General features: G+C 32.2%; 1 protein-coding gene across 50 annotated transcripts in view; it reads left to right on the forward strand.

Annotated features, from left to right (window-relative positions):
- The window catches only part of LOC139489457 (uncharacterized), a 169,084-nt gene that overhangs the window by 21,720 nt on the left and 121,999 nt on the right, over positions 1–25,365 (forward strand). For 15 of the 50 annotated variants that reach the window (XM_071275804.1, XM_071275807.1, XM_071275831.1 and 12 more), the window contains exons 2-6: positions 10,136–10,237; positions 13,782–13,880; positions 17,506–17,604; positions 18,897–18,995; positions 23,705–23,893. In XM_071275804.1, the coding sequence (XP_071131905.1) occupies positions 10,136–10,237; positions 13,782–13,880; positions 17,506–17,604; positions 18,897–18,995; positions 23,705–23,893 (588 nt within the window). Of the gene's footprint in view, positions 1–2,852; positions 3,222–4,696; positions 4,715–6,653; positions 6,834–10,135; positions 10,238–13,781; positions 13,881–17,505; positions 17,605–18,896; positions 18,996–21,061; positions 21,083–23,704; positions 23,894–24,287; positions 24,318–25,365 lie in introns of those variants that run through there. The other 35 variants (XM_071275821.1, XM_071275818.1, XM_071275791.1 and 32 more) reach the window with 12 other exon arrangements.

The raw sequence follows: 25,365 nt of genomic DNA on the forward strand, positions 1-25,365 counted from the left end.
TGATTACGCTTTGACTAAATCTTTTCAAATTTCGGTGGCCGAATTGGTCTAAGTAGTTACTACTGTGATCACTAGCCAGTCAACACTGAGGTTGTGAGTTTGAACCCCGCTCGCGCGGGTGCTCTTGACTCCAATCTTAATTGACTAGGATTGTCAGTTTTCCTATCGAAGGTCAGTGGTTTTCCCCAGGCACTCTGGCTTCCTCTACCTGTAATAACTGGCCGCCACGATAAAGCCAGTGCTTAAAAGTGGCGTTTAAATACCCCCAAAAAATTTAAAAATCCTTTGACTAAATGAAGGTCAAGTTTGATTTTCATAATTTCATCATTGTGAAGTTGTAAAACTTTAAGAAGTTAAAGGTGATTCTTAGATATTTTTGTCTTTCTATTTCTGCACCCTACAATTTTTTGTTTACTTGATCCTGTTTTGGGGTTCATGTTTACTAATATCAATTTCATGCAGAAAATCTGGTTTGTTGTCAATCTGACTGCCTCTTGTTCTATATATTATTATGAGAACCATTGCAACCAAGATATAGTTGCAAAGACCCTTTGTGGGGTTATGTTCAAATATTTTTACTTTACCTAATAATTGAGAAAAAAGGCAATTGTTTTAGGATGTTCATCTTTGATCAACAGGTTGAGGACAGTTAAGTGAGAATATGAAAATTAGTAGATGTGATTTAATTGCCTACGAGTTGATAAATATAATTATCATTCCCATTCTGATTCTGATTATGAATTACGCACATGCGTAACAGCCTCTCAGAACCATGTGTTATCTAGCATGGAAGATGACCTCTGACCATTAATGTCCATGGAATCAGGAAAGGTGTTTCTGCATGGCTTTTTCAGTTTAAACAGGGGAGTGACTATTTTAACAGAGAAGAAGTCCAATATATGGTTAATGCATAGAATTTTTACAGATTCATCCTGCTCTTAATATTGTCTTGCCTTGGGTAACTCTCTTTTTCTAAACCTTGGATCAGCATCTTTGATTCAACCACTCAACCATTTCTTTTCTCATTTTTTTATGCTTTTTGTCGAGCCTCAGACTTTAGTCGAAATAGCAAGACATATCTATCCTACATTCCGTCGGTGTCGTCATCAGCATTTGTGGTTAAAGTTTTTGAAATTTTAATAACTTTCTACCAAACTTGGACAGAAGCTTGTTTATGATCATAACATAGTATCCAGAAGTAAATTTTGTAAAAATAAAATTCCATTTTTTTCTGATTTTTACTTATACATGGACTTAGTTTTTCTGTCGGAAACATTACATTCACTCTGTGGTTAAAGTTTTTAAAATTTTAATAACTTTCTTATACTATTTTGGATTTTTACCAAACTTGGACAGGAGCTTATTTATGATCAAAATCTAATAACTAGAAGGAAATTTTGTACCTGTGTATCCGTATTTTACTTATAAATGGACTTAGTTTTTCTTCCAGTTAACATTACATACAGTCTTCAGTTAAATTTTTATGCCCCACCTACGATAGAAGAGGCGCATTATGTTTTCTGGTCTGTGCGTCCGTTCGTTCGTCCGTCTGTGCGTCCGTCTGTGCGTCAGTTCACTTCAGGTTAAAGTTTTTGGTCAAGGTAGTTTTTGATGAAGTTGAAGTCCAATCAACTTCAAACTTAGTACACATGTTCCCCATGATATGATCTTTCTAATTTTAATGCCAAATTATAGTTTTGAACCCAATTTCATGTTCCACTGAACATAGAAAATGATAGTGCGAAATTCAGGTTAAAGTTTTTGGTCAAGGTAGTTTTTGATGAAGTTAAAGTTACATCAACTTGAAACTTAGTACACATGTTCCCTATGATATGATATTTCTAATTTTTATTCCAAATTAAAGTTTTTACCCAATTTCACGGTCCACTGAACATAGAAAATGATAGTGCGAGTGGGGCATCCTTGTACTATGGACACATTCTTGTTTAAAACATTTATTAGATTCATAAACTATCCTGGATTTTTACCAAACTTGGACAGAAGCTTCTTACAATCATGACAATCAAAAGATAGTATCAAGAGGAATAATTTTATTGATTTTTTTTCTCAGTTTTGTTGGGCCTGCGATTAACAGCAAAAGTAGGCGAGATACTGGGTTCCGCGGAACCCTTACACATTTTTCTGATGATAAAATGATGTCAAGTTCCACTTTTGAGGATTTTCACTTTTTGGTGTTCATAAATCATTTATTGATTGGAAAATGGCATTTTTAAGATTTTAAGTTATTTCTTTGCAAAATAGATTGAAGACTTCATTCAATCCTTTAATATTTTATTATTGATGACAAAATTAAGGTTGAATTTGGTATTGACAAACATCAGTTAATGTGCCATTCAGAAGGCTTTAAATCATGACATTAATAAATGTAATAAAAACCTTGTTTGATGTGGTTTTGACAACCTCTTGTTTAAAATTACACCACAAATTAGGCAGAATGCAATATTTCCTTAATAAAAAATGATTTAAGATAAAACATTGCTTTTGACTGTATTTACATATTTTGAATATATGGAACCTTATTAGGTCATTGGAGTGTTTTGAAATGGCCTAATTTGTTTAAAATTTATCAAGCAGCATGAAGACCTTATAATTCTTATTCTAACACTCAATTAGACAGGAATATTTTTTGACACATCTGAGAATTTTATTAATCCATTTATGAATTTATGATTATTATTACCATAAAAAGAGAGAATTTGAACAGTAAATCGTCCATTACTATAATTGGGAAGGATTAAATTCTAGCATTAGTTGATAATAAAATGTCTTACAGCATTGTAACAAGAACCTAAGATCAATATTAGATGTTGATGATGTTGATATTGATTTTTGTTGTTTCCCTGGACAGGTTGAGCAAATAAGCCACATCTAATATGCAGATCAATATACAAATCTATACTCAGTCTATAGCATCCATAGTGTAATTTATGTATTTATTTGACGGCAGTCGGGGAGTATTATTGTCAAAGTTTTTAGACTAATAGCCACAAGTGGTCAAAAATATTTTCTCGGTGTGATGTCATGTAAGGATAAAAAACTGTTGCTGGTGTTTTAGACATTCTCTCATCATTAACCAATCAAATTTAAGGACATAAAATAGCCAAATTGGTGATTTTAACATGTGAGTCATGGTGCCACAGTAAGAAGTTGGTCAATAATTTGCATGACATTTTGTATGTGTTCATGTAAATATTGAAATGGTAAGTACCTATTATCATTTATTGTCAACAGATTACATTTTTCTCAATTTTTAACCCAATTTAGAAGTTATTAGGTAGACAACTCAATTGATGTTACTAAGAAAATGCCGGTACCTCATTTAATATGCAAAAGATTTATTCATTCAAATTTCATTGAATTTTTAAGATTGAAGAGAAAATATATCCACATGCAAGATAAAAAAATAACTATCTAGGTGTGACATATTTCTAGGATATTGATTTTTGGTTGTGACATTTGAAATGCTGATTAATTACCCTCTGGGATTGTGTTAGGAATACAAAAATCTAGTCAATATCATCAATTAAATTGATTAGAAATTTTTTATTAGTAGATTATTTAAATGTGATCTGTCTAGGCTAAATTACAGATGAGCTTTTACTGGTTTGAGGGATATTTTGAAATGGATATTTCAAAGTCCATTCATATAAAATTTTCTGAAAAAATGGCTGTATAAACTGATATTAGAATTTCCTCACAAAACGAAGAATGGTTTTACATATGATTATTGTGTGTCATAATGAAATAAGCCAATTGTCCTCTTAACTCTGTAGTAATATTTGTCATTTCAAAGGACTCTTTTAAAGTCTTTATGTAGACAATTTCTTGTAGGTAAAGAGGGGATGTATAGTAAGTAACTGCTACATAAATTTTATTCCTCAGGTTGAAAGTTTTGGTGTAAGGGACCTTCCATGTGGTAAAAAGATACCTTACAAGGAGGGTATATTGGCATAATATTGCATGATAAAAGATTTGACAACTATATTGATAAACTCATTTTTTAGCAGGCAGTTGTTATTCTAAACAAAATCTTTTTCTTCCTTTCTTTTTTTTTATAGATTAGACAGTGGGTTTTTCCTGTTTGAATAATTTTACACTTGTCATTTTGGGGCCCTTTATAGAGTGCTGTTTGTGTGAGCCAATGCTCCATGTTGAAGGCCATACTTAGACCTATAATTGTAAACTTTTTATATAATGTGACTCATTGGCACTCATACCACATCTTCTTATTTATATTAGATGTATTGATATTTTTGGTATAATTATATTTGTATGGTTGCACCTCTGCTCAGCCATGAAGTCTACTCCACATTAAATGATTAGAAGTTAATTTTGAGTTAGCCCCCTTTGCCTGCTGATTATCATAAAATCAATAGGTTAGAACATCTGTTGATTAATCAGTACACACATCTGTTTATGTCTTATAAATATGGTGTTGCCATTTTATGTGTGAATAAAGTGTCACAATATCCCTTATTTGTAATTCAATACCAAATAAGGAATGACATTGGTGGATGTTTATAAATTTCTTCTACAGTATTTTACCCTTTTGAAAGTTCAATGAAAATAAATATTCCACATTACCTTATACTGAATAATGCTCCCCTTCCCCCCTAATAATATCATACCTATATCTTGTATATTCATCATTTATCATATATTTCATTATTTACAGGCGACAATCACTAGAAAGGTAACATTTCTTTCTCCGTCTTACTTTATGTTGTGTTTTGTCCTCATCAGCTATTCGTCTTTTTTATGTTGTGTTTTCATTACTGCTTTTTATCAAGTTTTAAAGAGATTTTCCTATTATGTTTTCACCATAGCTTTTCCCCAAAGAAGAAAGTGAGAAATGATAAAAGGCAAATTTTGTCATTCTTATATTTTGTGTTGTATTTCTTCACTATTTGGCTTCACAGTTAAGTGATTGTTTTCTTTACAAACACATTGTCTTTTCTATCTATGTTGTGATCTTTCATGTTCATATCACTGTCAAAACTTACACTAAGTTATAAAAGTTAAAACTTACAAAGACTTTTCATTTTATATGGAATTGGAACACCTGATGTATTGGTTAGTTAGTAACAGGTTACAATTATCAACGTTTTGAAATTGATTCAACTTGACATTGGTAAATGGAATATTTTAGAATGAGAGAATTGACTTTAAATGAAATAGTGAAACTCAGCTTCAGTGTTGTGTAAATATATATGGGACAGGTAAAACAATATTCATTTAGGTAGTAGTTACAAAATTAGATTTATTTTATAGGGGAAAAAAAGCTTAGCTCTGCTTAAATATGCTTTAGTTTATAATTATAAGTGTTGGGTAATGGGACCAGCTTTTGAATTTGATGTTATATGTGCTGTTAGAATTATCACATGGCTCACATTCACCTATATTTTACCATTAACAGATACCAACAATTTTTATTGGATTTTTGTTTTATCTTTTTGAAATCCTTACATTATTATAGATTTTATATTACTACACTGAGTGAGTCATTGAATTTTTTCTGCTGCTAGGTGAGAAATCTTAAATCAGGTTTACTCAGTAGCAATTCAGCCTTTTTGGAGACTCTAGTAAAAATAGGAAATTAAATCAATTCTTATATTTTTCATATTGTTGTGTATTAATTTTATGCCGAGATTGACTTGGGAATTATAAGTACACAAATTTTTATAACATTTTTTATTGTTACTAGAAAATTGAAATACATGATAATAAAATATTTCATATCACGTTTAAAAAAAATGATATTATTATTTGTATAAAAAGTAAGCCAATGGGACAAAAGGGGATATATATTCGGATTATAATATAAATAAAGTCCAAAGCAAGCATTTAAGGAAATATAATAATAATCGTGCGCTTTTATCAATATCAAAACATCTATAATAAATGCACTCAGTACTTCTACATGAGCAGCATGTATATATACAAATGGTCAATTTGTGTAAAGGGTACTTGTTTATTTGGCAGAATATCCCATTATAAATTAGAATGTCTGTTTTCGGCTGTACAGCATTTTAAATAGGCAGTAATTTCTGGATTAGGTCTGTTAAATACCATGCTTTACATACACTGGCACTTGTCTCTGAAAAAATGACCAATAAAGAACACTTGTAACAACCTTTTGAGGGGTCCATAGCAGCATTGCTTGTTACAAGTCAATATCCACTATACCCTCATTTTACAGTTTCAGTTAAAATTCCTTCCTTTTCATCATTGCAGAATCTACTATGGGTAATTGGATTTATTGTTAAAAAAAATATGCTCTAACTGAAATGCATGAAATATTTGCCTCTATTAACAAACAACAATCTTCATTCTGCTTCAAGTTCAAATTAAATCCATCTTATCAAAAATTATATGAGAAATGGAAAAAAGATAGATATTTTGATTTGTTTTTGAGTTGACAAAATCAGTATAGATACAGCACTGATATGCAAGAAATTATTGGTGTCCTGTTATCTATTTTACATTCCTACTGCTGAGTAGACTATTCAGTAACAGTGATGCTGTATAGAGAAATTAGACTGTACCATTATGACCTGAAGGGATGATCTCAGTATGCTAGTTTCAGCAGCTTATCTCTTCAGTTGGTGTCAGATGCCCCACTCTATAATTACATTAACATTGTGTGAGTGACCACAAGACAAGGTCACTTATTTAAGACTCATGGACAATTAATTGTGAACTTGGAAGTTGGATTACCAAAAATTATTCCTTAGTTTATAAAACTTGAAAAACTTGGAATTAAAAAAAAAGTGGAAAATTTAAAAATGTTAAAAAAATGGAGGATGTCTTGGGTAAGAAATACAGATTTGTAGATTTTCTGATTAAAACCAATTTGATTTCTTGTAGAATGTTCAAAATAAATGTTAATGTTTTTATTTGGTGAATGATTTAACTTTTTTTTCATTTGATTTTTGATCAGCAGGTGCTTGATAAAGTTGTTTATCTTCAAACAATTACACAGATGTAGATTCCAGATTTTAGGGAAGCACCTGGGTTTTTATAAGAGGAATTAATTAGAAAATTAATTAAAGATTTTAAGGAGTATAATTCAGTTGCTCTTGCATAGAATCTTTTTTGTGTGTACAATGTATCTTAGTCTTAGATTTAACTGTCAGATTGATTTAGTAAACATGCAAGTACATTGGTAGTAAACTTGCAGCTTTCTTGAAATAAAAGTCTTTTTTTTCTCTCTTGAGTTTTTTTACTGCCTGTTTTAAAGTCAGTACATAAGCAAATAGATATAAACACTTAGGCATCCTACACTCTGTGGATACTATTATTATGGCATTGCACAAGGTCATTTTCTCTCTCTCAGATTTTGCATTAAATCTATTGCTGGGTATTGATTGATATTTTAGTCTGGGAAAAATGATAATGTAATAAGTTGTAATTAACATTGACCTACCTTTCAGAAACTGTGAGTTTAGTAAATTTAACTCTTGAAACTGATTTTAACAGAATTTTCTTTATATTGTGCTGTCCTAGCTAGGTTTGGAGAGGTTTGAGACTTGAGAGCTCACAAACATTTTCAAACTGCCACATTCTATAAATGAGTCTGTTCAAAGTCAGGAGCCTGTTATTCAGTGGTTGCTCTTGGTTGCTGTTTGTCATATTAGTTTGTTTGTTCATTGTTTTGAACATAAATCAGTCCTTCAATTTCTCATTTGAATTGCTTTACATTTGGCAAGTTTGGGCCTAACTATATCTTGCTTTTGGGTTTTGCTCAGTGACAGTAAGTGCTTACCTTGATGTCCGTTGGTGGCAGATGTTGCTTACCTTGATGTCCGTTGGTGGCAGATGTTGCTTACCTTGATGTCCGTTGGTGGCAGATGTTGCTTACCTTGATGTCCGTTGGTGGCAGATGTTGCTTACCTTGATGTCCGTTGGTGGCAGATGTTGCTTACCTTGATGTCCGTTGGTGGCAGATGGATAGCTGTCTTAAGGCCATATAATTTAATTAAAATAAAGTTATATTAGTATAGTAGTATTATGGTTATTTCTTTTAATTATCAATCTACAACAGAAACAGTTACTACATAAGCATAAAATTTATCCCACTTTGCAATATATTTTCTACAGTTCCCTGTTATTTTTCAAAGTTTGTATGAATTTTTTTAATTGCAGCTAAAGGTTTATCCAAGGTTGTCTTGATTTTACTAAGTGCACACACTTTACTTAAAAAAATCCATTGAGGTTTTTCTAATCTTTGATTATATCAGAGACTAACATGATTTGCTGATAATTATCATGTTTTGGCACATCATGACAAACACCATATGAACACTTACTACAACACATGTGTAGATAAAAAACACAGTTACTATAGTACACAAATAGATATAATGTGTGTATGGGGGAGGGGGTGTGTAAAAATCAAAATACAGATTATCTTAATTATATCATTATGATAACAGCATGAAAGTTTGGAATCTGTAGTAATATTAAAGACTAAACTAATGCTGTAATTTGAGGGGGTAGCTATCTAGATTTAAAGTATTTAAAGTATAGGAGGATCATCAGAAATTTGGTTTAGCAATTAATATACTATCTGAACTTAACATGTTTAATGAGGGGTTTCTTAGTATGCAAAAATAGATCCTTCCATAGACACATAGCAGAGGTATAACTTTTAAAAATCACTTATTTATTTTTGTATTGATTGTCTTGCAAAATTGGTAGATTTATGAGACATGTGTCCTAGCTTTGAAAAAGAAGTTAAAACAGAAGGTAATCCTTTTCATAAAGTAAAAGACTGGTCAAGAATATACTACGCCTAAGTTTTTAACCTACAAAGACTTTGTACTATGAATTTGACCATCTTGTTTGACTGATATGTATCTACATGTTTTTAAGGTAACACCAAATAAACAGATTTATAGGATAAACTGACTTGTCCCTCAGCATTGATTCTCCAGAACATACAAACTGAAGGCACTTTGATTATACTACATTTATACTATGTCTGGTCTTTTCTTATTTTCAACAAAGACATATTATTTTTTTGGAACATAAAGGTCAATTATCGGACATCTTTTCAAAAATAACAGATGAGATTATTTTGTTTGAAGAATGCACTGTGCATTCCCCCTCTTCCATATACCGATATGCTATATCAGTTGGGGGAAAAAAGAAGATTATCCTAAGAAGATATGTGATAATATGAATGTTATGTTCTGTCTTTAAACTTCTCAAAGTAATTCAAACAGACATCTTAAAAGGAAAACAACTTTTTGAAACCAGATGTGCACTTTATGTAAACCAAACAAGTCTTCAGTATTTATACAGCATGTTAAGTGTCTGTTTAATAAGCGTAAACGTGGTAAAGATAAAAGCATAAGTGCTTTAGAAGGCATTGAAATAAAAAAAAATATGTTTATTTGAATGCTTGAGAAAAACATATTTACTGTAGAAATTGATTTTTCCACAATCAGAAGATATTATTGCCAGTTTACAATAAGCTTTTCCAACACTAAAGTTTTGTGACCATTAAACCTAGATGGATGCCTGCAAGTAAATTCAAACACCATAGTACAATTGTTTTTTTTTTTAATTATTAATAATATAGAGGGAATATTTTTACTTGAGAATGGTAGGTCTGTGTCATATAGGATATTTTATAAAGCAGAACTAGTAGGTGAAAAGTTCTGCTTCCTTTAAATTTGTATGAAAAAAATAATACTATGTCTTGATTCACTTGAGTATTCAAAATATTAATTGGTTCCATCCAATAATGCCTTTGATATTGGTGTGGTGGTTTTTTGTAGTTGATGACGTTTGTCAGAATGTGGATACCATTAGTCTTATCTTAATAATTAGATAAACATGATGAAGATTTATAGAAAATAAAATGCACCAAGACAGGTGTAATATCTGTTAAAGTTTCTCAAAGTTTTTCCCTAAACTGTTATAAAGATCCTTTTTTTGTACGATACCTAGACTTAAAGCGGTATGGACTTTGCTAATTGTTAAAAGCCATACAGTGACCTATAGTTGTTAATTTCTGTGTCTTTTGGTCTCTTGTGGAGAGTTGTCTCATTGGCAATCATGCAACATCTTTCTTTTATATAACTAATGAATTGTTTTCTATTTTCAGGGAGATGGAAACAACAGTTTCCTGAGGGCAGCGAGGGATGGTAACCTAGAAGATGTGTTAGAGTACCTGAAGGGCAGTACTGACATCAATACTAGCAACTCTGTAAGAATTATCTCCCTTAGTTCATTATAATGCCACACAATGATTTCTCAATTAGATAGTGCAAGGATTTTTATAGTGAAATCTCTTAGTGTTTTATTCAAGAGTGACAGTTTTTAGACCATATGATAGACTAGGGAAATAACAAATTAATTTAACACAAGTTCAGTGGTCACACATAGGGGTGTATCTGGGCTTCATGTCCACATGAAGTCATGGATGCATGAACTATTAAAGGTATGCTGTTTCTGGTGATAATTGTGTCAGTAATTTGTGATTAGGCCAGTTTAAATTAAGGGGAACCACTTATTATAAGTTAATGATATTTGGTATATAGTTGTACTAGCATTAATTGGGATGTCTCATTTCCATGGAGATTTTTAACCCTTTCTATCTGTCAAGCTCCAAAGACTTAATTTTGATTTGAATAGTTCATATGTCAAAAAGTTATTAATATTAAAGTCAGTTAATTAAGGCAACCATTATGGTAAGTCAGTTATATTTGGTAGGCACCTAATTTTCATGGTGATTATTTGGCACTCCCCTCTGTCATGCTTCTTTTTTTTTGAAAACTTAACATAATTTTCATGTTAAGATTTGTGATTAGGTCTGTTTACGAGGAATCAACTATACTATACATCATGCAAGCAACAATCAGTCAATCAAAATCTATGACAAACTCTGATAATCTTAGAGTGCATTTGTTTCTAACCCGAAATTTTCTCATCGATGACTATCGTTTAGTAAACGTTAAGCTGCTAGAAACAAATACATCGTTTAACACTCTTTATCGACCCCACGTTGTCAGACAAAAATAGATTACACTCACGCACTGTAAACAAACAGGTAAAAGTGCGGGAAATAAATAACCAGGACTTTGCGAAAACAACACGTGCTCGTAATTATTTAAACGACAGATGCAGAAACAAATTTATCGTTTACACGTCTCAACGATAAACGATCAACGACTACGCGACTATTTTGCGCGTACATCGTTTATGTGAACGATGTCAACGTTGACCAAAAAATGTAAGAAACAAATGGATTAAACGACTACGCGCGTAGTCGTTTACATCGTTTAGGTAAGAAACAAATGCGCTCTTAGATCCTCACAGTCAACAAGATTCCTGGAGGTTATTGATTATATTGATTGGATTATATGCAGCATCAAACAGAAATTTATGATTGCATTAACATCCCTAATTATCATTTTCAGCTTTAAATTATCCATGATATCCTCTTAATACCATGTAATACTGTGTTAACTTATTTGTTAATTTATTTGAGTTCAGTATGGATACTGATGTCACATATTGGCCAACATCCTGACATTTTACTAATTGGGATATGTAGGAGGATAACATGCTGTTTTACTTATGTATCATTATTATTTTAGTAATGAGTTCTAAGCTAGATTCTTGCTTTAATGTTTGTTTGTTTCAAGTCTTGTTTTTTGTATGACTGCTGACTGTGTTTAAATCTGTCTAGATATTTATCTCTACCTTATCTCCAACAGGAAGTTACAAGGTTGAATCATTTACTTGTTATCCTAAATGTCAGAATATTTCTTTTTAACCCGGCTCATTTTCATCATTTATATACTTTTTGATGTAAATTCTCCATCAATTACATGATATTTTCACATCAGGTTGTTCATGTAATAATGTATAATTCCATGTTGTATTAGTGACACAGAATTTAACCAGAGTTTGTGCATATCCATCATTTATTCTTGCTAGTCTAAAAAATCTGTCTGTATAACTTTTGAAATCCAGAAAACAGTTAAAGTATTCACTATGTTGCTGGTTAAAATCAGTTTTCCTTTAGATGCCAGTGTTTACATATGATATTTCTTGGGAATTGATCTCTTATGGACATAATATATTCCTTCTGCCTATCCTGAAATCGATCAGAATATAATCTGCTTCACATGATACAAAGATTGTTCTAAACTGTTTACTCTGTCAAAAAGATCCAGGAATCATATCTTATTACTCTGCCTACACTGAATTTATGTCATAAGTATTGATTTTTTTCAACTATAATGATGGTCTCTAAACAAGACATATAAAAGATTTGGTATAATGCCAATGAGTAAGGCTTTTAGTTAGCATGCCAAACAGTTTTACGCTGAGTGTTTATAACAGTTTAACACCATTACAGATTCATTATTTGTCATTTTCTGTTTACCAAATATGCATATACATTATATATTCTACTAATAATGGCCAGTTTGTGAGATTTTATTCGGATTTTCTAGGGAACTACAAATAAGAGTTTCCAGAATTTTTTTTATAAGTCTTCATGTCAGCATTTAAAACCCAGCAGTGCTGAGCATGCTAAGTGTGGATTTTAACACCAAATATATGAATAAATCAGCATTTTCAAAACATAACTGCTAAGGAATTTTTTATGGTTGCATGAATATCTCCAGACGTCGGTAAAATATTACAACAATTGAATCACTTTCATTAAGGTCTTTCCTTTTACAAAAGGGAAAGACCTTACTGTATTTCTTCTGTTTATTATTATTATTATTATTCTTTTTCCGCCAAACTTTGACGAAGTTAGCCTCCGTAACCGTAAGACGTGTCGCTTTCAAATTCACACTTTGTATTCGTGTCATGAATACCTATCCGGAACTCACCCTGTTAGTCGAAAACTTTTGTCGGTTCGGAGTTATTCCTCCGAAACCAAAAAACCTTGTTATCGTTCCAACACCGTAACCGTAATAGGTAGAGAAAAAACAAAGGGTGAAATTTGTTCAGGACCAGACCCCGGTTCTTCGTTACATTTGGATCGAAAAGATTCAACGACTCATTGGTAGGGTTATGCCCCTATGAAAATTAACCGGTGTCGGTTGACCACCAAAACTCAGAAACCGTAAGTCGTAGACACCTAGGATCTTCACCATTCATCATCACTTCATGTATCTTTGAAAAATACCTCAAGGTCAAATTTGTATGTTGACCTTGACCTTTGACCTAACACCTTGTTATGGGATAATCTCAGAAACCATTATACTTACAGAAGTTTTAAATAGTGGAAAATGTTTGGGTCATTACGGCACAACTTTGTTACATTTTGACCGAAGAGATTTGACCTTTTTTTAAGGGGCATAAAACCTGTTTTAGGTTTCTGGAAAGACAAAATCATCTTTTACTATATAACCAAAGGTCCTAGACCCATGGGGTCTTCGACAATGACATTGGGGACTAATGACCTTGACAAAGGTCAAAAGGTCAAAGGTCAAGGTCATGTCCCATATAGCGAATTTGGTGTTTTTAACCTTATTTAAAGGTTTTTCAGTGTGTTTTAAAGCTTTTCAATACATTCTACGTCTATTTGAACATGTATTTTACATTACAAAAGGAAAGACCTCTCAATTGTTCAAGAACAATTGACAGTTTAATTATAAATTTATTTATTAAAACTTATTCATAGTAAACTCACAGATTACTATTTCATATCTCCGAAGTTTCATGTGACAGCAAAGAGTGCAGTCAGGAGTATCTCAATATAATTTTATGTGATATTTCCTCTTCAGAATGGTTTGAATGCTTTACACCTTACTTCTAAAGAAGGACATATAAAGATAGTTGAAGAGCTGCTGAGTCGAGGAGCTAACATAGAAGCTGCTACCAAGGTATTTTATAATGATGATAATACTGGATTTAAAGACTTTGAAGCTTGGAAAATAGGATATATACTCATATTTGTAACTAAATGTATAAGTGATAAGATAGAAGTCTGAAATTGTACTGATGAACATCTATACAAAAGGTGTTTAGATTAATTGTACACTGATATTTACTACTAAAGAGTTGTGTCCCTTTCAGTGGTCTCGCTAGCCCAAAATAGAACGGCGCTGCGCCCTGGGTGCCCTCAGCCGCGCCCTGGGTGCCTTCATCCGCGCCCTTCTGCCCTGACGTCTTTTTCCCAAATTATCTTGTGCCGTTTTGGTAAAATTTTGTTTCATCGATTTCTGATCTCCAAGTTAATTACATATATGACACCTGTGTGATTGCCCCCAGGTTAATCATGTCATTACAATCAATTACAATGATAAAGACTTCAAAGGTGTTAATAACTAGGTAATTTAATTAGGACAATGTAACTTTTTGTCATACTTTTGATGAATGTGTCAGCGAGTGAGTGTGTTTAGCTTGTGTCGGCATTTTCAATCTCCAAGTCACAATGGAAGAGCGTATATAAATGAAGACTTTCATGACTTTAGAATTGAATTTAAGTCATCAAAATAAAACTATGCCTTTACTGAAATGCCTTCCATCTCAACTTGTTAGCGACAAGCACAGTTTTTAATTAACCCAAACGTGGTGGAAATTGATTTTGGAGTTACTTCCCCTGTTTTAGCTTATTACAAATTTGTGCTCTAAAAATATTATCTAGTATCAAAAAAAGGAATAAATTACCAATTGAATATATAATAACATAATAATGTTACCTTAAGGGCATACGATACAGTTACACTGGGAAGGTAATGACGTTGCTAACGTAATTTGTTATTTTCGCGACGTCAAACTGTGACATATCGGGAAAAGATGCATTTTTCGACTGATTTTTATCATTCAAACTGATTTAATTTGAAAACGAGTTCATGGACCCCTATTTTTCAAAACGGCATTTGGTTTCATTTTGCAGGGAGATTATGTGACCCAAATTTTATAAAACTGTAAATAGAGGATTTTTTTTAATTGTAATAAACATGCAGTAAAAAATTACGTTTTTTCCTCAATTCATGAGCATTTGCTAAATATGAGTCATTTCTGAATAAAAAAATGCATATTTTTTAAAGATATTTATAAAATACAGAAATTACCGATTATTTAACAAAAAACAATTTGTTTTTATCTTTTATAACAAAAAAGTTATGTCTTTCTTTCGAAAAAGAAATTACGGCCACAAATCTGAATTTCGAGCAAATATACAAAATTTCGACCTCATTTTACGCAAAAAGTAGCACATGAAGGTATATTTTTTATTACATATTTGATTTAATCAGGTAAAAAATAGCCTATATGCAAATTTTCATGAACTTGTAAATACAGGATCAAAACTGTATCGTATGCCCTTAAAGATATTAACTGTCTTTGAACATATTAAAAAATATATATTGCAATTTCTACTTGATAATTATACTTTTAGCAATCCATGTTCTAAACATTATTAAATTAGTAATGCTCTCAGTTTCAGTTCAACCGACCGTGCAAGGGCTGTATAGCCAGTCAAGGTCGTTAAAAACTTCCATTTGTTGTTTCAGTTCATCCGACCGTGCGAGGGCTGAAAGGCCAGTCAAGGTCGTTAAACACCACCACATATATTTCAGTTCATATGATGTATTAAAAGCTACAATTCCTATATAGATAAAAAAAAAAAAACAAAAAAAAAACCTCACATGTTCTTTGATAATGGGTAGAGTGAAGTTGAACTGTAAAAACACAATATGTTGATGAAGATGTACTATATCATTCATAACTACACAAACAATGAAATAAAGACTATAGCTGAAAAGCATCTTTATTTAAAAAAAACAACATATACAGTAAAAAAAAAAGAGATTCGTTAACTCGTGATACACACGGAAATGTAGACAAAAAAATTAGCAGTGCCTTTTCTTATCATAAAAAGTGCCCTGCCCTCCACTGGCACCCTGCCCCTTTTGATTTCTAGCTAGAGCACTGCCTTTATATTGTAGAATGGTGAGAATATGTCACAGGTTTAATTAGGTATATATGTGATTCAAAGATACTTTTTGTCGAGCCTGCAACTTTTGTTGCAGAAAGCTCGACATAGGGATAGTGATCCGGCGGCTGCAGCGGCGGCGGTGGCGGTGTTAGCTCACTTCTTAAAAGCTTTATATTTTAGAAGGTGGAAGACCTGGATGCTTCATACTTTGTATATAGATGCTTCATGTTACGAAGTTTCCGTCAGTCATATGTCCAATAACCTTGACCTCATTTTCATGGTTCAGTGACTACTTGAAAAAAAAGTTCAAATTTTTTGTAATGTTGAATTCTCTCTTATTAAAAGTAATAGGAATACTATATTTGATATGTGCGTACCTTGCAAGGTCCTCATGTCTGTCAGACAGTTTTCACTTGACCTCGACCTCATTTCATGGATCAGTGAACAAGGTTAAGTTTTGGTGGTCAAGTCCATATCTCAGATACTATAAGCAATAGGGCTAGCATATTCAGTCTATGGAAGGACTGTAAGGTGTACATGTCCAACTGGCAGATGTCATCTGACCTTGACCTTATTTTCATGGTTTAGTGGTTATAGTTAAATTTTTGTGTTTTGGTCTGTTTTTCTCATATTATATGCAATAGGTCTACTATATTTGTTGTATGGAATGATTGTAAGCTATACATGTCTAGCGGGCAGATGTCATGTGACCTTGACCTCATTTTCATGGTTCAGTGGTCAAAGTTAAGTTTTTGAGTTTTGGTCTTTTTATCTAATACTATATGCCATAGGTCAACTATATTTGGTGTATGGAAATATTTTATGATCTTTATGTCAGTCGCGCAGGTTTTATTTGACGGTGACCTCATTTTCACGGTTCATTGCAGTGTTAAGTTTTTGTGTTTTGGTCTATTCAGAGGCGGATTTAGGGGGGGCCCAGGGGGCCCGGGCCCCCCCTTTTTTGGAAAAAATTTGGTTGCTTATATAGGGAATCACTGAAGCGTGACTGGAGCGGGCCCCCTCTTAGGTCAGTCAGTGGGCCCCCACTTATGAAAATTTCTGGATCCGCCACTGCTATTTTTCTTAAACTATCAGTAATGGGTCAACTATATATGTTGAATAGAAGCATTGTTAGCTGTAGTTGTCTGCCTGGCATGGTTCATCTGACCTTGACCTCATTTTCAAGGTTCATTAGTCTTTGTTTAGTTATCTTGGTTAATGTTAAGTTTATGTGACAGTTGTAATAAAGCTTAGCTTTATACTTAGGACTATCAACATAATATCAATGATTAGTATAGAAGGCGAGACATTTCAGCGTGTGCACTCTTGTGTTAAATTTATAGAATATATTATTTTTCTGAATACTTCATATTGTCAATACTTATCTCATATTGTCAATACTTATCTCACATTGTAAATACTTATCTCACATTGTCAATACTTATCTCACATTGTCAATACTTATCTCACATTGTCAATACTTATTTCACATTGTAAATACTCAGTTTTTAGAATATGATGAGTCTGTCTACAGTTCTAACTGTTTTATTTATATCTCATTACAGAAAGGAAACACAGCACTTCACATAGCGTCTTTAGCTGGACACCTTAATATTGTCAGTTTATTGGTAGAAAACAAAGCCAAAGTCAATGTACAAGCTCAGGTAACATCATTTTATCTAAGACAATGATACCTCAAGTCCAGTACTATACTGTTGCAGGGGCCTCGATAGCGAGGTTGTCTGTATATTTCAACTACTGTATACGTATCACTAGCCTGTCAACACTGAGGTTGTGAGTTCAAACCCCACACATCACTAACCCGAATAATTCAGTCGTTATATTCCGTTGATCTACGAAGGCTACATTAACGCCTGAACGTCTTCCTCGATAAAGACCGTCAAATGGAAAATTCACACCGCTATGCAATATGGGAATTTTTTTAACTAAGTTGGCAGCTAAAGAAGGAGGAGTTCCGGATGTAAATTGATGTAAAATGATGTAATCTGATGATAATTGATGTTAATTAATTATTATCGGATTTGTGTTAATTGAACACACGTGTTTGGTAAGACAATTACAAGACAGTTGCGCAGACTCATTATCCTGATCGCCGCAACTGGCTCTCTCTCATAGAGAGCAGGCGACGCGGCCAATGATCATAAGGAGTTCAAACCCCTGTGTGGGAGAAAATCGGACACGGAAAGTGCTTGAATTATTCGAGTTAACACATCACAGATACATTGGACCCCAGTCTTAATAGACTAGGATTGGTGAAGATTGATGGTTCTGTTAAAGAACCCAGGATTCCTTCATTAATAAAAACTGGCTGCTACTTAATAGCCAATTGTAGTGGAAGTGACATTAAAATCAAATAATAGTTTGTACTTATTGACTGGGTATGAGTGGAATAGTAAGTTTATTGTCCCTGTGCCAGTGTGGTGCAACTAATGCCATGAGACGTAGTCAAGGGCATTAGTTGTATTCCAGGGGACATCAACTTTCTATTCCACAAATATCCAGTCAATAATTGTTTTATTATAAAGAGACAACAGACAATAAATTATTGGGATTAATTAATTATTGTAATATAAAAATCAGAAAAACAACCATACTGTTTAATGTTGACTTCATATAAATTCTAAATGCTAAGGCTACATCTCACACTGATGTCAACCTTAGATACAATAGGTAAAACGCAACATCACAACTCCAGCAGTATTCTCAACATTATCCAAACCCTTAGATGCATTTGTTGTTGCAAAGAACTTTTCTCTTTCATCCCAATAAACGCTGTACATAATGAAAGAAACAATATATTTCTTTTTACCAAAAAGTTTTTTTATATATCCTGTAATCTTGAAGTGAAGTTCATAAACAGTAGGTAATGTGGGTCTGAAGCTTCTTTCAAGATATAATGCATTAAAAAGTGAAAATATAAACATTTGTGTTTCAGTTTGGTTTCACGCCACTGTATATGGCAGCACAAGAAGGCCATTCAGAAGTTGTCAAATATCTCCTATCAAATGGAGCCAGCCAAGGACTAGCCACACAGGTAAATATCTGATAGAGACAAAAACCATATAGCCACAAATATAGATCTCTGTTTTTCAGAAATAGTAAGGGTTTAGCCACACAGGAGGTAATATCTTATTAAATGATAGAGACAAAAAACATGCAGTCACAATCATAGGTAGGGCTCTGGTGTAATAGAAACAGTAAAGGTTTAGACACAGAAATAAATATGTCATAGTAAATGGTGAAGTTAGGGTCTAGTCACACAGATAAAGATCTATCATGGACACAACAAGTAAATTTATTCTGTTATCAGCTAGGATGCATAATTTAGCCAAATCGCAATATATCTGGGTCTATGGTAGATATACTGTGAAGTTATTGATCAGTTGATTGCTATGTCCTGTTTATATATTAGTTATGTTTACATGTAAATGTCTGGAGCTGGCTACTTTGGTTAACCAGTAAATTAAGGACACTATAGACTTTTTAGAAGGTAACAACATTGTAAAAACTGAATAATTAATGGATTTATGTAGCTATTGTAAAATAATACATGGTACTTTCAATAATAAAGTGATGCACGACAGGAGCCAGGCATGGCAATAGATATTATTCTTGAACATATCTGAATATTATATAAATGTTTGATCAGATGACTCAGTTTCTTAATGAAAAGCCTGATTTTACATCCTCTAAACATTTAGTGCTCAGAGATTTCAGGGCCCTTGGTTCTCTATTAGGGCACCCGGCAGCCCCACAAACCCATACCAGTGATATCAGAAATGTTTTATGTCACAAAGAATGAACATTGTATTTCTATTATTGTGAGAGCATCCAGCTGGGGTGACATGTAGAGATAATTTCTGTCATCTTGCATGCTTTAATATCTAGTCATGGTGTAATATTTGTTAATCTGAAGCTCCTTGAAAACTGCTCAACAGAATTCAACCTAACTCTTACAGATTCTTCTACAGTACATGTATGTTATTTCAAATTTTACTACATTTTGGATTCTTTAGAGCTTGACCTGTTGTATAGACTTTTGTCTATTGATGAAGTTCACATGTTACCCTCAGTCTGGATTACTGTCCAAATCATGTAAACGCCACAACCTCTTATTTTTTGTCTGTCAGTACATTTATGTTCTGTCATTCTGTAAATAAGACAAGTTAATAGTTTTGGCAGAGTATTGTAATGTACTTGTGAAGTTTGTGCCAGTAATAATTGATGACAAGAATGCTGAGTATCCTATCAATACACCAGTGGTATTAGACTGCTATAATGATGACAAAATGTATTGAATACTCTAAGATCAATACAACATCAGGTCTATGGAGAATTATTACATAGATCTATTATTGTTTGGGAACAGTTTGTACATTCAAATGAATAAAAGAGCAGATCAGTTAGTGATGGAGAATTATGTTATTGATGTTTGATGTACATACTTAATGTAATTGCAGGCATACTTGGATGACTAGGATGTGACAACATTTTAATGAAATCAAATTTTAGTTTAAAAGGGAAGGTGGGACTTGTAACATTTTGTCATTGAATTTAGGACTTTCAGAAATATGGTGATTTTACCTGCATATTTAACTGACAAAAAATTAAGTAGAAAAAAGTAACCTGCAAACCTTCATACTAAATTTTACTACAGAATAATTAAAGTAATTTATGTTTTACTCCCACTAACCAAGATATGTATAGTAAAAATCGTATTTTTTTCTTAACCCCTAGAATATTGACTACAGTATTGACTAGTAAATCATAAAAACTTTCTGCATGATTACCCACCAGGCTGCTGACTATTGGGGCAACAGCTGAACTATTTTGAGCATGTTATTTTTTCATAAAAGTATTAGTCTTCTTGTTTTCTAGGTGAACCATGTTTTTTTCCTTACTTCAAGATTTGCAAAAAATATTTAGTAAAGACAATAGTTAATGTATTTTCCAGCACTAGTTATTATTAAGTAAATAAAACTATTTTTCCATTACTTGTTATTAATAAGTTTAGTTACATGATTGCTACTTATCATTTAGTATAGTTATGCCAATTGATAATTATTATTCAGTATAGACACTAGTTTATGTTTGTTCCAGGATTTAGATGGTAGTACTGAGGTAAACATTGACCCTGTGTCTGTTAGTTCCTGTATTTTTTGTGCCATTTTCACCTAGTCTCCATTGTACACAATTCTTCTGATTAAAAGTTTTCTTTGCACACTTTGTATGAGCTTGTTTATATGTTTAGTCACAAATATAATTAACAAAATACTACAGAAAATAAATAGATAAAGACAAGGTTTAATAAATACAATTCATTTCAAACATTTTTATGAAATTTTAGTTTTGGTGAAAATGGCAGGTTGAAGTGTAGATTTTCTGCTGAAGTGTGGTCATCCTTAATTAACATTCATTATACTGACAATTAATCATACCAAGGAGGTTATATTAGAAGGAGAGTGAACACTCTGCTTGATACAAAATTATCATCCCCAGGGTAGCAGTTCGATCAGACAAAAATGATAAAAATATAAAGAAACCGACATGTTTATCACCCACTTGACATGGTCCTCTGATGTACCGGGCTGTTACCGCGAGCAATTCGGGCTAATAGATAAATCGCATATGTCACGTGGTTGTTATCAGTGAGTGGGTCATTAAAGTTCAGGTGTATTTTTGGTAACAATGCAGAATATAGGTGTTTAGGTATGGAAAAAGATTGGACTCGCAATTTCAAAATCAATCGTCTGTCTACCGTGAAAAACGATAAAGAAATGATAAAGTTATGAGGGTTTAAAGGAAAGTTAGTGTGCGATTTTTATTCAACACTACATTGCTTTAAACAAAGATTTTCGCTTCCCCTGTCAATTCCTGTTGATGAGAATTGGCAGGTAATAATCATAGAAAATATACGAATATGCAAAGTACTTTAGTTACGGTGACCGGTAACGACCGGAAAAAATATTTGCAATTGAAACATAAAGAAATTTATCGGGAGCAACGTAAAAGTGCTTTCTGTTGGTATTAACATTGACGGCAATGAGGCAGATATTCGTTTCATTTCTATTGGTTAGAAGTTAACTTTTAACATAAAATTTTTATTTTTAATTACTTAATAAAAAATATCACAAAAAATCGTATTAATATATCAATAATTATATTTTCGGTCAGTTTATGACACCTCGGGTGTTTCCGTTCTTACTCGGGTATGTAATTAGGACAAAATATCCCTCTGTGACAGAGTCGATCTCAAGTAATTAACACCCACTTACAGAAAAGTCGGTAACATTTTATGTGTAATTATCGTCTTTCGTCCTCTCTCCTTCTAATATAACCTCCTTGATCATACTTATAACTTATATAAGCCTGGGTTGATAGGAATTCCAGTCTTTAAATCTTTCATAAAACATACGAATATGTACTCATTTGAACATATATTGGACTGTAGACGGGGCACTTTTGTGTACTCCATTATTCTTTACCTATGGTACTTGAATTTAGAATTTCATTTCAAAGTGATGCTTTCAACAATAAAAAAAGTGAAGTGATAAAATTTTGTATGTAGTTAAATAGCACAAAATTCTTGTCTGCAGTCAATAAAGTAGAACTGTATTCTGATTTAGATAATTATTTATATATTGTCAAAGGGACGTTGGGAGAGGTACTAATATAGAATGTATAGTATCTTCTTACAAATTAAATATGTTGCTAACCAATTGTTTCATCAGGATGTAAAATGAAGAAGAAGATGTTTTATTTCCTTTTCATTAAATGGTCTTACAAGGAGCATAATACACTATAAGACAAGGAGCATAATACACTAAAAGACAAGGAGCATAATACACTAAAAGACAATGTTAAAAAAAAAGAACAATATTGAAGTAAACATACAAAGAAAAGAAAAGCAATTTGAACATAATGAACTACACAAAAGTTTTTTTTTTTTTAGTTATAACTTGTATCAAAAAGATAAGTATTTTGATAAGTTTCAGCTATTATGACATAAGTATATAAACACAAATACTAATGAATTCATGATTGTCACCAGAAATCCTATAATTCCTGTTTTTATCAATACTTGTTTCCATGACAGCGCAGTTTTTTGTTTGACAATCATGCCTTGTTATTAACAGCTATAGTTTATTGGTGGAAAATAGACGAGAATGTTACTTGACATTATTATGTATGTAGGTAGTCTGATTGTTGATGGTCATAATTCAGATCCAAATATTATCAAGTTCTGCCCTTTTAAAGATTGTAAGATTTTATCAATTCTGATGTTAAGAACAAAAGATAGATATTAAAAAAAAAAGACTGTCAATACAAATTTATGCTGTTATATAAATGCAGCTAAAGCAGGTATAGTATATGCTGGACTCTGTCCATCTTTCTGCTCGTCCATTTCAGAGATCTTTGGTAGAAACTCTTGCCAAAGTTTTCTGGGCTTCTATGAAAAGGAATGATTTCATATTTGATCTGCAACTTGATGATGTTGAGTTGTAATGTGTAAATAATTTTTAGATTTGCGGTTCAGCTACTTCCTATTTGCCGATAGTTTTAAATTCATTTATTTTTCATACATAGCCAAGCAGGTCAAGACCAAGTACTGATCTTGAAAAGATTTGTTGCTAGTCACTACTCTATGAAATCAATGAAAACAAGTTTGCCTTGCATGATTATAATTGTACAGTACAAATAAGAGAATAAAGGTCCAGTAATCAATTCATATATATATTTTAGGATGGATTCACTCCCTTGGCTGTGGCTTTACAACAAGGAAATGAGAGAGTAGTGTCAGTCTTGCTAGAGCATGATTCCAAGGGCAAGGTCAAATTACCAGCTCTTCATATTGCTGCCAAGAAGGATGACATGAGATCTGCAAATTTACTGTTACAGAATGAGCAAAATGATGTTAATGGAGAAACTAAGGTAACATCCTTCACCTAACAAGGTCAAATTAACCTGTTCTTCAGTGATCAAGGTCAAGTTAACATGTCCTTCAGTGATCAAGTTCAAATTAACATATCCTTCATTGACCAGGTCTAAACTAAGCAGACATTCATAACTGAAAAATATCTGATTACTGATTATCCAGCCACATATCACTGAAATGAAAAACTCTTAAAAAGATTATTCATGTTTTTAATATACTTTTTTTAGCATTAAATACTGTTTATTTGATATTTATAAAATAATAAAGAAGAATAATATCAGTAAGGACTAAAAAAAACCTAGTTTACACTAAAACAGAAAAAGTAAAAATTTGTAAAAACTTGTCAAGATAAATCTAGTTATCATGTGTTTGTTTTCTTGCTGCTCTCAGGATGGAGGACTTGTCAATGACACAACCAAGGTTAGATATTGTGTGTAGTGTTTATGGTTACTGGTATTATTGTTTATTTTTGTTTACTTTTATGTGTCACTATATATGTACAAGCAAATACACTATCCTCTCATAAAACTGCTCCTCAAATATGCATTAAGAATGCTACCTTGACCTTCCTTTGCTTTTCAAGACCAGAAATATGCCATAGTTAATTTCAACCTCATTAAATAATAAATGTTTTACCAACCAAAGGCTATTTCAATGTTTTATGACCTCTGAATGGAAACAATATAAGGATCTGCTTGAAGTTGTGTAAGAAGTAGGACTATCTTCTCATGTATAGGATCAAGATCTAATTAACACATCATAATGTAAAATCTGAAGTTGTTAAACCCAACTAGGATTTAAATATCAAAGAGTGAATATCATGACTATAAACATTTTTAGCAGTTGAACATATTTCCATGTCATCAAAATGTGATTCAGCACTTTGTGTAGCTGTAAAAGTCTTTTAGATTAGAATAGCAAATTTTACATATTTTTTCTAAAATATTGCTTTGAAGGATTGTCACTTATCAAAACGAATTAATTTCTATTAGAAACACTATATTCTTATACATTTATGATTTAATATTTAAATTTATCAAAATCTGTTGAATTTGCAGGTTTTTTTTTTGTCTCTAGATGTTTTATAATGTTATGATTTGTTTAGAAATAGTCTGTAATATTATTAGAACCTAAAAAATGTTAAAACACTTTGAGCTATGATTCTTAGGAGTATAAGTGAAGATTGAAATATTTTTTTTTGAAAATGGCCCCACTGTGAAATAAATCTAGGGAAAATTGACCCTGACTCTTTATATTATGTGCATCTGATTTATTTTATGGCAATAGTTAATTCTAATGCAGCATTTAGACTGACAATGTGTTGTGAAAAGCACTAAAACTTGCAGGTAGCTTATAAACTAATGTATGCAAATTTTCCTTTCTTGAGATGGAGTCGATCCTTCTACATTAAAAGTAAAGGTACAAAGTACAACTGTAACACAATAGGAGAATATTGACTTGTGAATTA

Source organism: Mytilus edulis, chromosome 9, assembly GCF_963676685.1.
Source record: "Mytilus edulis chromosome 9, xbMytEdul2.2, whole genome shotgun sequence".
Taxonomy (NCBI): Eukaryota; Metazoa; Mollusca; class Bivalvia; order Mytilida; family Mytilidae; genus Mytilus; species Mytilus edulis.